Raw genomic sequence first — 18,617 nt, 5'->3', positions numbered from 1 at the left:
CCATATGCTATGTTAAATGCTTTGGGTATTTATTGTCCTGCTAGAAAGATAGGCTTGGCTTTGAACTCTGATCTGTATCACTCCAATGTGTCTGGAAAGGCTGAAACATTATTTGCCTGTTTGGAGTGTGTCATGGTTTCCCAGATCTTGAGTGGTTTTCAAACTCCCTGCTGGCTTCAGCTGCTGAGGCAGGTTAGAGGCCTTTTGGTTACGTGATTATTTGAGCCCCTTCAGGCTCAAGGAACTGAACAGCATGAATCTAGCTCTAGCCTACTCCTTTTCAGATTTTTGTGGTGAGCGAAGGAAGCTGGGAGAGCTACTCATGCATAAGGATGAAGCTGTTGGGACATTTTATGGTAGGAAAGGGACTGGTTTATTTAAGAGTTCTTGTAGGGTCAGGAATCCAGTCACTTAGCTAAGACTTCGCTATTCCGCTTCCCTCCCAGGAAGTACATTGAGACGGGAAGCCTGCGGGGTGGATAATGTTGAGAGATCTCCTGAGTGTGTTTTTCTGTTTACTCCTGGGGCAGAGTATGAGCTGATGAGGAGTCTTGGCTAATTTCCGAGAGTCCTGTGTCTGAAAACGGTGACTATTAATTGCTGATATTCCTCATTCAGGAGCATTTGGTTGTAAAGAGAAGGAAGCAGCAGAGTTCCAGGATCTCTCTAAGTGAACTCTGGGGCTGGGATTTTGTTTCCTGATGGAGGGATGTTAGCATACACCGACTTGCCAGGAGCGGTAATGACATTGAGGGCTACTTTATGGAGAGGGAACTTTTTGGAAACAAATGGGACTTTGTTTAGCCCACTGACAGGGCTTCTCTGGATGGAACTGGCAGGAGGATGCTCCAGCACTTCCCTGTCATTGTTTGGGCCACGAACAACCCAAGGAAAGAACGTCTCTTCCTTGGTAAAGTTTCCTGTTTCTTATTAGTAAGACTAACAGGATATAGAAGATTAAATATCTGGAGGAAAAGGAAAACCAAGTTTAATCACTGTAAAAGTTAAAAGCTAAAATATATATATATATAAAATTCCAAGGGCTAAAGGACCAAGGAAAATCTTTTATCTAAAAATTGTGAAGGCAGACAGTGCTCGGGGCTTTGTGATGGAGTGAGTTTCCTCAGAAGAGTCAAATGGAAGTGAGATAAGTGCCCTCCTCAGGCCAAAGTCTGTGCATCACATTCTTTCCGATGAAGAAGAATCCTGGGCACAAAGGTATCCTGCTGACCTGCCTGATGAGGGCGGGTACATACGAGGTGATTACCTCCGCCTTGTTCTGGGGTCTTTCCCTGAAAATGTTTACATTCCAGGACCTGAACCCATTCAGGCACTGACTGGGTGATGATCATTTGTAGAGTGCAGCCTCCTCCTCTCCAATGGCTTACATTTCCAAAATAAAATCTAGAGAACTTAAAAAGCATTGCAAATTGCATTGAATGTGCTTAGAGGATTTGAGTCCCAGTGTCATACATCTGACAATGACTTTGAGAAATTTATCTGAACTCCCTAAGCCCCATTACTTTCTCCAGGGGATGGGGTAATGATAGCACTTACCTCCTGGAAGGTCATGGGATGACTGGCCCAGCTAAGGAAGGCAAAACCTTCAGAAGAGAGTGTGGTGCATGCTGAGCTCTCTGTGAGTGGCAGCTCCCGCAGTGGAGAGAACGTCTCCCTCCTGGTGTCTTGCTCCAGATTCAGGGCTCCACTCTCCATGGCCCTAACCCTCCTGGCCCAACACCACCTCCTCCTGCATTCTGCTGAGGTGGAGTGGCTGACCAGGTTGATGGATTGGGAAGCAGAATCTGGACATTCTTTGTCCAACCCTTCTTCCTGGTTTCTTTTTGAAGAGAAACTGCCCTTAGAAGTTTTGTATTTTCTGCTGTTTTCAGCTATGTAGTAAGTTTAACAATAAATGCCTACTGTGGTCAACGTGTCTGATTCTGGAGGTCAGAAGGCAACCACATTCTGTCAGCTCAGCCACTAATAAAGGTGTGTGGTTGGGAGAGGGGGGAGTTGGGTGCGTGGGTGTGTGTTTTAGTCTCCAGCTGTCTTCATCCTGCGTCTTACTTTTCAGTTGGTTCAGAACTCAGGAGAGGAAGAGTGCTCAGGGAGGGGGATGCCTCCAACACCGAAAGAGCTGCTAGCCGCTGTGTAATTATCTCTGGGGGAAATGGTTGAGGTTAGTTTTGGAGAGAAGTGATAGCAGTTTGATTTGGCTTTCCCCAAAGAACAAACCAAATTATCTACTCCACAAGGATATCTCATAAATGGAGTCTCCACACTGGGTTCTGAAAATGTGCCTCCCACCAGTTGCAGCAAGAACGAAGTTTGGAATAACATTCAGATTTCCCAAACTGTGTGCAGGTATGATCCTGAAGATATATATTAATTCTTTAGGTATTTATACTTACCACATTGGAAGGATATATGATATAATAACTAATCACAAGCTTGTTGTCAAATCCATGCTCTGCCTCTGTGTAGCTGTGAGGTTTGGGGCAAATTACACTCCTCGCCCTTTCAGTTTACTCTTTTGTCAATTGGGAATAATAGTAGTACCTACTTTATATGGTTGTTATGAAGATTATATAAGCTCATAACTGTATAGTATTTGTTCTACATCTAACATATGGGAAGCACATAATAATCCTTAACTGGTAAGACTTTTTGTTATCGTTGTTAATCTTCACCCGAGGATATTTTTCCCATTGATTTTCTAGAGAGAGTGGGGGGGGGGGGGAGAGAGAGAGAATGGTTGCTTCTCACATGCACCGAGGCTGGGGATCAAACATGCAACCCAGGTCCATGCCCTTGATGGGGAATCAAACCCAGGACCCTTTGGTTTGAGAGCCAATGCTCTAACCTCTGAGTAAAACAGTTCGGGGCTGTTAAGACTATTTTAAAAATTACGTGCCAGGCATTGTGCTCATTGTTGTGACTATAATGATGAACAGTGGAAGTTCATTTAGGTCTGAGTCCTATGGTTTTGTCTAAATAAGTTTCCATTCTTTGCTATTTCAACTCACTGAACACTCCCAAGACAGGTGAAGTACAATGAATGACAAAGCTCAAAACTTGGTTCAAGAGCCAAATGTAGTTTCAACTACATTTTAAGAAATAATATTTTATTTTTCATAAAGTGAATTAATACATTTTTTGCTCTAAGAGCAATAGGCAAACTAGGTGGCATACGCTTGTTTTCTGGCTCTAAAATTAAAGCTAACTAAATTTTCTGAGGCGTTTTAGATATTTAAAGTAGCAGATATTTTAAATTGAGATTTCGCAATATGTATATATTTAAAGGAATGTTTGTAAGGTCCAAAGTTCCTTCCATGTGGCACCAAGAACATTCACACAGGATCCAACTTGAAGTTGCTCACTCTTGATGTAGGGACTTGTGTTTCAGAAACAGGAGGCATCTCATGACAGCAGCGAATACCAGCATCAGTCTTCAAAATATTCTTGTCAACCATTCCTGACAGAAGTGGGAAGAAAATACAAATAAACCCCAAAGACCTTGCAATCTTCCAACATTGACCTACAACCCAGAACAGGATGTATTAGAGGTTTAGTTTCATTCCCACATAAACATCTCCTGGTCATTACGCTGACACCAAGAAAAGAAGTTGAGCAAATCATTCATAAATCGGAAGTAGGGCAGCATGATTTAAATTGGGAGTCAGGGTCAGGGAAGCCACTGGGGGCTGTGGAACTAGACAGGGAGGAGGGTTTTCTGTGTGGGAGATACTGACTGAACTCATTCTCACTCACTGAGCTTTAGCTTTGGCTAATTCCATTCATAGCACTGTGATTGCTAAGCGTAAAGGGTGGTAGAATGGAACAGACCATAGCACTGTGATTGCTGAGTGTAAATAGATAGGATGGAAGTCAAATTTCAAGTAATTTATATTTGAATAATGCTTGATCATATTACAATCATTTTTTATTAAAAGAGTAATATAAACACATAAAATAAGAGAAGTGAACAAAACCATCTGTACTCTCACCTTTCTAAACACCTAATTGAATCATTGAGTCATTTGGATTTCTCTTTTCTGGTCTTTTTTATGTTAAAAATGTATATACTGTTTTGCCTTCTCTTTTTATATTTTACATTGGATTGCACAACCAATCTTTGTAATGGTTGTATGATATTTCCTTATATAGATGATATTCTGTAGTGAAATTGTATACTTTCTTATTGTTGGACACTGAGTTCTTTTTAATTTTTTGCCATTAGAAATAGTGGTGCACTGGACATTCGGTACAGATGTCTATGTAATACTGTGGACTATCCTTTTGGATTGATTCCTAGATGCAAAATCACTGAGTCAATTGTGTGAGCATTTCTATGATTTTTGTTACAAATACTTTTTACTCAGAAAATGTGAGAAAACAGCATCACTCTATTTTCATTGATTTCTAATAAAAAGATGTTAGCATTGAATAAAAATTGTTAATTTTAAAAAGCAAATGTTAATATGCTATTGTTATTTAATTTTGCATTTCTAATTTTCTCCATATTTTGGGTATTGTCTCTTCCCTGATTGGCTGTCATAACTTTGCCTACCAGAATCATAGTGTTTTCCTTATCATTTTTTTTTACAGTTTTTCCATGTAAAAGATATTGATCATATTGCAAATAACTCTTGCAAATACCTTTTCATAGTGCATTGTTAGTCTTTAAATCTATTTTTAAGTATGGTCTTTGTCACATAAAGTGGCATTCAAGAGTTAACATTTTTTTAAATGAAGATAAAACTATTTATCTGAAGGTTATTTTTTAACCCAGTGATATGTTCTTTGTAACATAGGTCATAGAAAGTACTCATATATGCGAATATTTCCCCACAGATGCCACATTTGAACAATCAGCAGCTAGACTGGTCTATTCATTGTTCCACTGAAGTCTTGTGTCCTCTATTCTGAACATCCTTTTCCTTTCTCCACAAAGACTTTGCTCACACTCAATAGACAGCTATTTCTTTTTTGAATTCCTATAACTCCAGTTGGCACTATCCATAGTGTATCTTGTATTGTTATGTAATTGTCTTCTAATATGTTTTGTCTCCTCAAAGTCATAATTATTGCCTGTTTATATCTTCCACAGTACATGACAGCTTGGAAAATGACCTGCTGAATTGGGAGCAGCCAATGTGAGATTTAGTAGAATAGAGAGAGGAAACCGTGAGTCTATAAAGTTTTCAGAAATCTAGATTAATAAATCTTATTTAAGAGTTAATTTTCCAAATGAGGATTTAGAAATTCCATCATTAGAAGAAGCAACTGGCTAGTGGAAATGGATATATTGCAAATAATGACTAGTGAAAAGTGGTATACAATTCACACTACCACACAAAGCACAAAGGAACTTCTGGCTTCAATCAGTGTCTGTCTCCAGGAACAGGGGTGCTCCTGATCATGCTGAGGAAACCCGCAGCTTACCAGATTTTCATCTAGGCTTATTCTAGGTGTTCTTAGAGACGTTTGTCTCCTCCTTGGTATCACCAGGTATTTCAGTAGGTTGCTGAGTCTAGAAATTAAGACAGGAGATGACAGTCAGATTTTAGACTTAATAAGAGTCAGATATATAAAGCAGTGCTGGTGTCAAGTCTGGTTTATAGAGCAGAGGACCAAGAACTGTGACTTCTGGTGGTGGCAGCACTGTGTGCTCTGTCTTGGGGACCAAAACATTTTGTAATGAGCTGCTTGATGTTGTGAGAGGCCTTTTTATTATGTAAAGGTAAAGACACAATTGGGGGCAGGGAGGTAGGAGAAGGGTTTAAGGGGACCTGGGAAGGGAGCTGTCCCAGAAACATAGCCAGGATCCAACATCAGGGAGAAAAAGCATCTACTAAATCACCCAATTTGATGATTTCTATATGTCTCACTAACTGATGTTTCTAACATTTAATGGACTGTCTCTCACTTTCATACTACTTCCTCTGTATTAACAACCATCGTGCAATCATTTTTTTTAAATTATGAAAAAGCAGCACTATTGGGCATATGTACAGGAAGATCATTAGCATCCATGATTCTCTCTTCCATTCCACAAAACATGCTGTTAAGCTAACCCTACAAGCTTGGCAGCTGGCCAGGACTAAGGAGAAAGAAGGACTAATCAGTGGGCTCTAGAAGCCACAGTATTTTATCTTAACTCTCCTCCTCCTCATTAAAAAAAAAAAAGTAATTTCCCTTTGTTATATTCTTGTCTTCAGCAGCAACTATGTTGGAAGAATTAGAGAAGGTGATTGTACCCATATTTTTAAGAAACATAATAGGAGAACAAAAGAAGTTTGAAGAAGTAGTTTACAAAGTTAAGAAGGGATTTACAGAGAATAATGGAAGTTAAGTGTATGTATTGTTTGTTATGCATCAGACACTTTCCATTTAATCTCCACAGCAGCACTATGAGATAGGTATTGCTATTATCTTGTTTTTATAGATGGGGAAAGTGATGCTTAGGCAGGTTAAGAAATGTGTCCAAGGTCACATGTCTAATAAGTGTTGGAACCAGGAGACAAACTCAGGAATTTCATGCCAGTACCCATATTCTTAGCCCCTAGGCCATGGGGTCAGGAGTTCCAGGTAATAAGCAACATCCAGGGGAGTTTTGAGGAAAAGCTTCCCCAGGAAGACTACGAAATACTTCAGGAGGGAGTGAACCGCCTTCTACTATGCGGGATGGGAACTTGGTATTAAAGAAGAGGGTTGGCCTCCTGAAGGCCAGGGAACTTGGATACATTTGAGTCAAAGACAGAGAAAACACCTTCACTGTCCCCGTAGAACCTATAACCACCTTTCATTCAACATACACTTGTGAGGAGAGATTGGGGAGAGGGGAAAGGAGCATGCATTTTCAGAATTTTATGCCTAGTGCTAATCAAGCAAGTGGACTTCATTGATGTACAACGTATTTTTAAACAACCAAATACATAATTTTCTGGTTTGTGTATTTGTAGCAGACACTCCTCAGATTCTGGGTATTATAATTCGCATCTCCTGGAGTAATACAACCAGCTTGACAGAGACTGGAGTTGAAAGTAAACTCCCTAAGATCCAGCTTACAGGTAGGCTGGGGTAGATATTGTGAGGCACTTTTACTCTAGTTCTCTTTGCCCCATTTCATTTCCAGGAGCCTATAGTGTTTATTAACTTGGGACCTTTGTGCAAAGTAGTAGAGGGTTTTGAAAATCCCAAGAATCTCCAAGTGGCCTATTCAATTTCATCATGTACCTTGAAATTAATCAGTCTTTGTCAGCCTTTCTGAATAACTTAGGTTAACCTAGTTATATTAGAGCATTTATTATTGAGCTTCTGCTTTGTGACAGGCACTGTGAAAACAGGGGCAAGCTGCCTTCAGGTTGGAAGATTCTCAGTGCACAGCTGAGGTGGTAATGAAGCCTTCAGTCAGAGTTTCAGCACAAGGTGGAGGAGTGGGAGGGTCATGCACACTACAACCGCACCACTCCAGTAGTACCTGGTTGCTTATGTGATTCAAGAGGAATATATTGGCATCTCCTGAACATTGTTTTTCATTTCTGTAATATTTACTTCAAAATAGAAATACAATTTCCACTGTACCTTGTGCTAAGAGAAAGTGTTCATCTCAAAGTCTACAAAAACGATTAGCAGGTGAAATGATTCAGAATAAAAGAAACACATTAGTAGTTTTAATAAATGCAAAATTCTCTTTTATCCAAAATAAAACTTTAAAAGAATAATACTTGAAATTTACCTTTTTACGTTTTTGAAATTGAAGATCTTCTTCATATAGTATGTCTGAAGCTGATTAAAACAAAACAACAACACTATGTTAGTTCAAGCACTGAAAAAAAGGACTATTGAATCTCTCAAAGTGAGGGTCTGTGATCTGAAATTGGTGGTAATTCCAATTTAAAAATAGGATTAGCAGTGTTTTATTATAAAGATTATGTAACAGAAAGTTTGGAAAATAGAGAAACAAAATCATCTATTGTCCCACCATCAACACACACACACACACACACACACACACACACACACACACACATATATGAAAGTACTACATATGTCCCCCCCTTTTTCCCCATTGACTCCAGCCTTGCCCCTGTCCCAGGTCTTTATCACTATTATCTGTGACCAGGGTTTTTGAATATATGCATACAAGTCCTTTGGCTGATCTCTTCCCACTCACCCCCACCTTCCCTCTGAGATTCAACAGTCTGTTCTATGTATCGAAAGCACCAGGTCCATTGATAAGCAGCAGGGATACATAAGAAAATAAATGAGTTACATTCCATGCTTTCTTGTGGTTGATATTCTAATGGAGTAGACAGACCATCAAATATACAAATAAAAAAAGTACAATATGAAAAAATAGGACCGCACGCAATAATGGGCTATGGGAGCACACAGGAGAATGCAATTTTGTGAATTTGAGATGTTATCAGTGATGGCTCCATGAAGAAGCTGAAATTTAAAGGCTAAGAAGAGATTAGCTTCAGGGAATGGGGAGATGTGAGGAGGGGGATACTTAGAGAGTTCCGAACAGAAGGAATGTGCTAAGGTATAGGAATGAGGGACCACCAGCTCTCATTACCATGTTGATGTGGCTCAGTTTTAAAGTGAAGATGGTAAATGGCTGATAAATGGGCAAATAGTGAAGGTTCCAATATCATATCCTGCTGATACTTAATTTAAAACCCTACAAATGATAACAGTATTGTGTGTCCATATGGATTTAGTTCTATAATTGTAACATAAAAAAAGATAAAAATTTATTTAAAATAAGCAACATAATGTTACATACATCATTGCTATTTTTACTTGGCATATGTCATTAGTCTTTTCCAAATTACAATGTGGGAAATCAATTGTTGATTGATATGATAATTTAATCATGTATTTATCATTAGGCATTTTGATTACTTCTAATATTTATTATAAATAATGCTCAATTACCATTTTTACTAGTTTTGCTTTATTTTTTCAGAGTAAATGTCTAGAAATTATATTATTATTAATATAGCTTTTTATTGAAGCATAATGACATACGTATAAATTATATTACTTAAACAAAAGATATAGATGATTTCATAGCTTTGGGAATCTCGTGATAAATTTATCAATTTAACTGGTATCAACAAAGCAAGAATATATATCAGATTCACTACATTTTTTTGGTTAATAGGCATTATAATTCTTTTTTTAAATCTCACTAATTAAATAAATGAAACACAAAATCTATTTCTTTAAATATTGTCAGTGTTGGAAGAAAACCAAGATGGCGGCATAAGGTATACACCTGTACGTGCTGCCTCTTACAACCACACCAAAACTACAACTAAAAGACAAAATGTCTATCACCCAGAACCACAGGAAAGCTGGCTGAGTAGAAGTTCTACAACTAGAAGGAAAGAGAAAAGAGCATTGAGACCGGGTAGGACATGCACAGGCACAGAAAAGCAGAGGTACGGAGGAGAGTGAATGGGGCTGGCGACTGGGTGCGCTGTTTTTTTCAATTCAAAGGGAGACAAAGCTCCAGACTGCTCTGAACTCCAGTTTCCAGCGAGACTCTGGGGACCCAGACTCCTAAGGGGAGAAGCGGGACTGTCTGCCATTGGGTCGGAAAGTGAGGGTGGCTCTCTGGCAAAGGTGCACACAGGAATCATTGTTTACTGCACTGGGGCACAGAACACGGGGACGCGGAAATGTAGAGACGCAGAGAGGGCTGACTGGCAGCCATTGCTGTTTGCCATGCTCTAGTGATTCCCTGAGACCCCGCACCGCCTAATTTACAAACCCACCCAAACTGTGCACAGTGGCTTTTGCATATGAATGGCCTGCCCTATGGCAGCTTAACCTAACAAACTGTAGCTGGGTCAGCTCCAAAACTTCCAAACCCCAAGCAAAGAGGAGAAATCTGCAGATCTTGCTGTAGCTCCTGCTGGGTGGCCTCAGACAGTAGCTGACTGACCTGCACCTCCTTGGAGATCCAGGAGCCAGTGTACCTAGTGGCCAGTGTGAGATGATACCAGATTTCAACTCCTCACATCCATAAGTGACACAATCAAGAGGCGGACTCGGTGAGCACCAAAGCCCCCCTGAAGCAAGTCCTGCCCCATAAGGGTGTCTCTAGCACAGCAGTTCTTCCATTATAGACACAGCTGGTCCTCACAGCCAATTGGTCTGGAGGTCAATTCCTTCCAGTGTACCAACAGCAATCAAGGCTTAACTACAACAAGACTGTGCACTCAGCCCACAAAGGGGGGCACCAAGAGTGTCCACCTCCGGTGATTGGGGAGGCTGAACCACTGGGCCCTATAGGTCACCTACCACACAAAGCCACTCCATCAACACAAGGAAGCAGCCAAAATGTGGAGTCAAACAAACATGTCATGAATGAAATAAATGGAGGGAAGCAAACTACTGGATATAGAGTTCAAAACCACAATTATAAGGTTACTCAAGAATCTTCAAGAAACCTCTGAGGAACTTAGTGAGACCTTTAAGGCTCTTAATGAGAATGCCAAAAAAATGGAAAAGGACCAGTCAGAAATTAAGCATACACTGTCTGAAATAAAGAATAATATACAGAAATTCAACAGTAGACCAAAGGACACCAAGAATCAAACCAAAGATTTGAAATATGAGGGAGCAAAAAACACCCAATCAGAAAAAACAAAAAGAAAAAAGAATCCAAAAATATGAAGATAGTGTAAGGAGCCTCTGGGACAACTTCAAGCATACCAACATCCGAATTATGGGGGTGCCAGAAAAAGAGAAAGAGCAAAATATTGAAAACCTATTAGAAGAAATAATGACAGAAAACTTCCCCTACCTGAAATAAATAGACTTACAAGTCCAGGAAGCACAGAGAACCCCAAACAAGAGGAATCCAAAGAGGACCACACCAAGACACATCATAATTAAAATGCCAAGGGCAAAAGACAAAGAGAGAATCTTGAAAGCAGCAAGAGAAAAACAGTTAGTTACCTACAAGGGAGTACCCTATGACTGTCAGTTGATTTCTCAATAGAAACTATGCAGGCCAGAAGGGAGTGGCAAGAAATATTCAAAGTGATGTATAGGAAGAACCTATAACCAAGATTACTCTACCCAGCAAAGCTACCATTTAGAATCAAAGGTCAGATAAAGAGCTTCACAGATAAGAAAAAGCTAAAGGAGTTCATCACCACCAAACCAGGATTATATGAAATGCTAAAGGGTATTCTTTAAGAAGAGAAGGAAGAAGAAAAAGGTAAAGATAAAAATTATGAACAACAAAGTGCCAACAAATACATATCTATCAACAAGTGAATCTAAAAATCAAGTGAATAAAAAATCTGATGAACAGAATAAACTGGTGAATATAATAGAATCAGGGGCATAGAAAGGGAGTGGACTGACAATTCTCAGGGGGAAGGGGGTTTGAGAAATGTGGGAAGAGATTGGACAAAAATCTTACACCTATGGGTGAGGACAGTGGCAGTGGGTAAGAGCATGGGGTGGGGTAGGGGAATCGGGTGGAGGGAAGCTTTGGTGGGAAAAAAGAGGAACATCTGTAATAATCTGAACAATAAAGATTTATTTAAAAAATATTATCAGTGTTAAAAACACTCAAAACATTTAAACACATGAAGACTAAATAAAATATTATTAAACAATGAATGGATTATCAATGATACCAAGAAATAAATAAAAAACTTTCTGGAAACAAATGAAAATGAGCACACGATGACCTAAAATCTATGGGATACAGCAAAAGCATTCCTGAGAGAGAAGTTCTGCACAATGGGCCTACCTCAAAAAACAAGAAAAACTTTTCATAAGTTATCTAACCCTACAACTTAAAGAATTAGAAAGAGAACAACAAGAAAAGCCTTGAGTAAGTAGAAGGAAGAAAATAATAAAGATTGGGAGAGAGATAAATGGCATGGAGGCTAAAAAAAAAAAAACAGTACAAAAAAGTCAATGAAACCAAGAGCTGGTTATTTGAAAAGATAAACAAGATTGATGAACCATTAGCCAGACTCATGAAGAAACATAAGAGAACCCAAATAAATAAAATCATAAACAAAAGTGGTGAAGTAACAACTGACCCCACAGAAATACTAAGGATTGTAAGAAAAGACGATGAACAACTACATGCCAACAAACTGGACAACCTGGACAAAATTGATAAATTCCTAAAAAAATACAGTCTTTCAAAACTGAATCAGGAGGAATCAGAAAACCTGAGTAGGCCAATAACAATGATGAAATAGAAGCAATAATTTAAAAAAATTCCCAGCAAACAAAAGCCCTGATCCAAATGGCTTCACAGGGCAGTTTTACCAAACCTTCAAAGAACTAACACCTATCCTCCTCAAACTATGCAAAAAAATCCAAGAGGAAAGAACACTTCCAAGCTCTATTTGTGAGGCTAGCATTAGCGTAATTCCAAAACCAGATAAAGACACTACAAAGAGAATTACAGGTCTATATCCCTGATGAACATAGATGCTAAAATCCTCAATAAAATATTAGCAAATCAGATCCAGCAATTTATTAAAAAGATCATACATCATGACTAAGTGGGATTTATTCTGGGGATGCAAGGCTGGTGCAATATTTGCAAATTAATAAATGTATTACATCACCTAAACAAATTGGAAGACAAAAATCACATGATCATATCAATTGACACAGAAAAAACATTTGACAAAACCCAACACACTTTTTTGATAAAAACTCTCAATAAAGAGGGAATAGAGGACTCATACCTCAACATAGTAAAGGCTATATCTGATAAACCTATAGCAAACATCATACTCAATGGGCAAAAACTAAAACCATTTCCCCTAAGAACAGGAACAAGACAGGGATGTTCACTTTCACCACTATTATTCAACACTAGAGGCCTGATGCATGAAATTCGTGCAAGAGTAGGCCTTTGCAGCCGCAGCGGCTGCCTAGATCACTTCCTTGCAGCCACGGTGGCTGCCTGGATTCTGCAGCCGCAGCCCTGGCTTCGTCCAGAAGGATGTCCGGTCTAATTAGCATATTATGCTTTTATAATTATAGATAGTAGTGGAAGCTCTATCCTCAGTGATCAGACAAGAGAGAAAAAATAAAAGGCATCCAAATTGGATAGGAGGAATTAAAACTGTCCTTATTCGCAGATGACATTATATTGTACATAGAAAATATGTACAATAAAGGCTCCATCAACAAAACTACTAGATTTAATAAATGAATTCAACAACAGTAGGATACAAAATTAACACCCAGAAATCGATAGCATTTTTATACCGATATTGAATTGTCAGAAAGAGAAACTAACAAAAAAAACAATCCCATTTACCGTTGCAACAACAACAAAAAATTAAGATACTCAAGAATAAACTTAACCAAAGTGGTAAAAGACTTACACTCTGAAAACTAGAGGATGTTGAAAAAAGAGATAGAGAAATTTACAAACAAGTGTAAGAATATAACGTGTTCATGGCTTGGTAAAATTAATATCATTAAAATGTCCACACCACCCAATGCAATCTACAGATTCAATGCAATCCTTGTTAAAATATCAATGGCATATTTAACAGATATAGAACAAATACTCCAAAAATTTATATGGAATTAAAAATGACTCCGAATAGCCGCAGCAATCTTGAGAAAGAAGAACAAAGTAGGAGGAATCACAATACCAGATTCAAGTTATACTATAAAGACACTCTAATCAAAACAGCCTGGCACTAACACAAGAACAGTCATATAGATCAATGGAACAAAATAAAAAGCCCAGAAATTGACCCAAGTCATTACGGTCAATTTTTGACAAAGGAGACAAAAACATACAATAGAGTCAAGACAGCCTCTTCAATAAGTGGTGTTGGAAAATTGGATAGGTACATGCAAAAAAACGAAACTAGACCACCAACTTATACCATACACAAGAATAAACTCAAAATGGATAAGACTTAAATGTAAGTCATGAAACCATAAATATCCTAGAAGAAACCATATGCAGCAAAATGTCAGACATCTGTCCTAGCAATACCTTTGCGGATATATCTCCCAGGGAAAGAAAACTAAGGAAAACATAAACAAATAGTACTACATCAAAATAAAAAGCTTCTGCACAGCAAAAGAAAACATCAACAAAACAAAAAGGGAGATGACTGTATGGGAGAATATATTTGGCAATGATACATCTGAGAAAGATTTAGTATCCAAAACATATAAGGAACTGATGCAACTTAACAAAAGAAAAACAAACAATCCAATTAAAAAATGAGCAAAGACCTAAATAGACACTTCTCCAAAGTGGACACACAGAAGGTCAAGAGATATATGTACAAATGCTCAAAGTCACTGATCATCAGAGAGATGCAAATTAAAACAACAATGAGGTATCACTTTACACCTGTCAGAATGGCTCCCATCAACAAATCAACAGATGACAAGTGCTGGTGAGGATGTGGAGAAAAAAAAAATCCTAGTACATTACTGGTTGGAATGCAGATTGGTGCAGTCATTATGGAAAACAGTATGGAGTCTCCTCAAAAAATTAAATATGGAACTGCCATTTGACTCAGTGATCCCACTTCTAGGAATATATCCCAAGAAACCCGAAACACCAATCAAAAAGAATGTATGCACCCTTATGCTCACAGCAGCACAATTTACAATAGCTAATATCTGGAAACAGCCCAAGTGCCCATCAGTAGATGAGTGGATAAAAAAGTCGTGCTATTCATCAACAAATCAACAAATGACAAGTGCTGGCGAGGAAAAGGAACCCTCGTGCACTGCTGGTGGGAATGCAGACTGGTGCAGCCACTATGGAGAACAGTATGGAGTTTCCTCAGAAAACTAAAAATGGAACTCCCATTTGACCCAGTGATCCCACTTCTAGGAATATATCCCAAGAAACTAGAAACACCAATTAGAAAATATATATGCACACCTATGTTCATAGCAGCACAATTCACCATAGCTAAGATTTGGAAACAGCCTAAGTGCCCATCAGCAGATGAGTGCATTAAAAAACTGTGGTACATCTACATAAAGGAATACTACTTTGTGGTAAAAATGGAGTTCTTATTATTTGCAACAGCATGAATGGAACTGGAGGGCATTATGCTAAGTGAAATAAGCCATTTAAAGAAAGATAAATATCACATGATCTCACTCATTTATGGAATATAATGAACAACACAAACTGATGAACAACAGAGAAACATTGATCAGACCATCAAACCTCAGAGGGAAGGTAGGGGAGGGAGGGGGGTAAGGGATGAGATCAACCAAAGGACTTGTATGCATGCATATAGGCCTAACCAATGGGCACAGACAACAGGGGGGTGAGGGCATGAGTGGAAGGGATGGGGGGGGGGCTAATGAGGGGATGAGGACATGTATGTAACAACTTAATCAATAAAGAAATAAAAAAAAGCCATGGTACTTTTATACCATGAAATATTATGCAGCAGTATAAAGTCTTTTGAGACAACATGGAGGGACCTGGAGAGTATTATGCTAAGCAAAATAAGCCAGTCAGAGAAAGACAAGTATCACATGATCTCACTCATATGTAGAATCTAATGAACAAAATAAACTGATGAACAAAATAGATCCAGAGACATAGAAACATGGAACAGACTGTGGAATCTCAGAGGGAAGACGGAGGTGGGTTGGTGGGAGGGAAGAGATTAACCAAATAACTTGTATGCATATATATGACCATAGACATAGACAATAGGGTGGTGAAGGCCTGGGGCAGGGTGTGGAGGCAGGTTAGAAAAGATCAATGGGGGGGGGGAGGGGCGTGTGTGTGGGGGAAGGGGACATGTAATACTTTCAACAAAAAGGTTTTAAAAAATATATATAAATATTAGCAGTGTTAAACATTTTTTCACATTTTATTTTCAATGTAAATTTCCTCTGAATTATCTTTTACTGATGTCTTGATTAGCAATATGTTACTGAAACTCAGAATTTAAAATTAACATCCATATTTCTAAATTTAGAATATTATTTCCCTTTCAGTGAAATGATATTGAATTATCATTACTTATTTCCATAATTTAATTCTTTACTATTCAATTTTTAAATCTACCTAAAACTTACTTTCACAGTTTTAATCAATTGCGTAATAGAAGATATGAAATAATAATTTCTGTTATGTTTTAATGTTTATCATGAGAAATTTGTATGAAGTTTATTAAATAGATATCCATTCAGTTCCAATGATTTATATCTCTGTTGCTCAGAAAGTATAACACTATTTTTAGTATTATTATAATATAATATATTTTAATTTTGGGGAAGAGCTACAAGTTCTCTCAATAATATTTTTCATATTATTTTTATAATCATACATGTTTGATTCTTATAGATGGAATATGAATAATTTATACCTATAACATAGACATTTTTAGTACCACAAATATTTTTAATGCATCCATTAAAATGTAATATGGCAGTTAAAATGTAATATGGCAGTACTCTAGACAGGATGAATACAATTTTCAAATATGTATGTAGCTATTTTATAAATGGAAAGTAAGTTCTCAATTGCTCAAGGAAGCCTAACTCACAGTCTTTTGATCCTGGAACAGATGATTTAAGTGAAGGTAAAAACTTTTTCGTGTTCCATCTGAATTTTTTCGTATCAATCGAAGTCTGAACAATCATTACCTTTGTGAAATTTTCAGTGCCTTGTATCTGAAAGTTGACAGAATATAAGTTAATTTCTGAATAAATATCATACAATTAAATGTTCCTTTTGTAAGCTCCTATCCCAGGCCCTCTCTAAATATCTGTGCCTGAAAATTGAAAACATCATTAGATATTAGAAGATATCTTAAAAATCTCTGGACATGCTGGTTTTATGAAAGTTAATATTCCATATACTTTCATTGATTTTTAAATATTTTGCTCATTTCTCTTACAAGTAAGAAAAATGATCAAGAGTTAATGATCAATGGCCCCATAAAATATCATCCAGAGAGTTTTTTTGGGGGGATTGTTTTTTATTTTTCACATGGCAGAAAGTAAGTTTAAAAAAAACCATGGCATTCCAGGCATGTAATTCAGCATAGAGAATATAGTCAATAATATTGTAATAACTATGTGTGGTGCCAGTGGCTACTTGAATTATCAGGGGAGGGGGGAATCACTTCATCCTATCTAATAAGAGTAATATGCAAATTGACCATCACTCCAACACACAAGGTGGCCGCCCTAATGTGGTCAAAGATGGCTGCCCCCAAGTGGACACAAGATGGCCACCACAAGATGGCCTGCAGGGAAGCGCAGTTGTGGGTGATTAGGCCAGCAGGGGAGGACAGTTGTGGGCAATCAGGCCAGCAGGGGAGGGCAGTTAGGGGTGACCGGGCTGGCAGAGGAGGGCAGTTGGGGGTGAACAGGCCTGCAGAGGGCAGTTGGGAGGGACCAGGCCTGCAAGGGAGGGGTCAGTTGGGGGGACCAGGCCGGCAGGGGAGGGCAGTTAGGGATGACTGGGCCGGCAGAAGAGGGTAGCTGGGGGAGACCAGGCCTAAAAGGGAGGGCAGTTGGGGGGACCAGGCCTACAGGGGAGGGCAGTTGGGGGGGACCAGACCTGCAGGGGAGGACAGTTGGGGGGGACCAGGCTAACTGTGGAGGGCAGTTGGGGGCAACCTGGCCTGCAGGGGAGGGCAGTTAGGGGTGACCAGGCTGGCAGGGAGGGCATTTAGGGGCAATCGGGCCAGCAGGGGAACAATTAGGCATGGATCAGGCTGGCAGGGGAGTGGTTACGGGATGATCAGGCTGGTTGGCAGAAGTGTTTAGGGGCAATCAGGCAGGCAGGCAGGCGAGCAGTTGAGAGCCAGCAGTCCTGGATTGTGAGAGGGATGTCCAACTGACCGTTTAGGCCTGATCCCGGTGGGTTAGGGGTGACCGGGCTGGCAGAGGAGGGCAGTTGGGGGTGAACAGGCCTGGTCACCCCCTGAGGGATCCCAGATTGGAGAGGGTGCAGGCTGGGCTGAGGGACACCCCTCCTCCCCCCATGCACACAGTTCATGCACTGGGCCTCTAGTAAATTACATAATTGTCTTAATACTATCCTGTATACCTGAAACTAATATAAAATAATAGTGAATGTCAACAGTAATTAAAAAATTACAGGAGTTCCAGAAATTCGACTGTATGTTGTGTTTGTTTTTAGTATGCTTTGAATAACATCGGTCCCCAAATCCACAGTGAGCAGGGCTTTATCCCTAGGGGAGTGGACAGAGTTGGGCAAGTTTTGGGCTGCAATGAGATTCTCCTGTTAGGCCTTCTAAATTCCCAGCTAGCACCCACACCAAAGTTCTGTTATTATGTATTCAATACTAGAGACTGGGAGCACCATAGTTAAAAATAACATTTAGCTTCCTGTCACTGGGCATCACATTGGTGCTTGTGGTGTTCCACTTAGACAATTTTCTTGTGACCATTTCTCACCTCAGAATTTCTCTTAGCCCCACCTCCTGTTTCTCTTGGGTTCCAGATTTAGCCTGTAAGTACTTCTATCAAACCTGTAAATGTTCTACTTAACATATTTTATGTTTCTTTCCACTTAGTTGAGAGCTTTTTTGAGGGCAAGTTGCAAGTTTTGTCTTGAT

General features: G+C 39.0%; 1 protein-coding gene across 1 annotated transcript in view; it reads right to left on the bottom strand.

Moving 5' to 3' along the window:
• Window positions 1-3,353: 3,353 nt before the first annotated feature.
• SLC9C1 (solute carrier family 9 member C1) overlaps window positions 3,354-18,617 on the bottom strand; it is a gene marked incomplete at its 3' end in the record, with an annotated part of 91,370 nt that continues 76,106 nt past the window's right edge. The window contains exons 23-24 of the mRNA XM_079766310.1: window positions 16,572-16,698; window positions 3,354-3,541 (exon numbers count right to left, since the gene is read on the bottom strand). Coding sequence (XP_079622436.1) covers window positions 3,354-3,541; window positions 16,572-16,698 — 315 coding nt within the window. The remainder of the gene's footprint in view (window positions 3,542-16,571; window positions 16,699-18,617) is intronic.

Source organism: Cnephaeus nilssonii (assembly GCF_951640355.1).
Source record: "Cnephaeus nilssonii genome assembly, chromosome: 3".
Lineage (NCBI taxonomy): Eukaryota > Metazoa > Chordata > Mammalia > Chiroptera > Vespertilionidae > Cnephaeus > Cnephaeus nilssonii.
The sequence above is the reverse complement of the archived record's forward strand: the minus strand, read 5'-3'. Positions and strand labels throughout refer to the sequence as shown.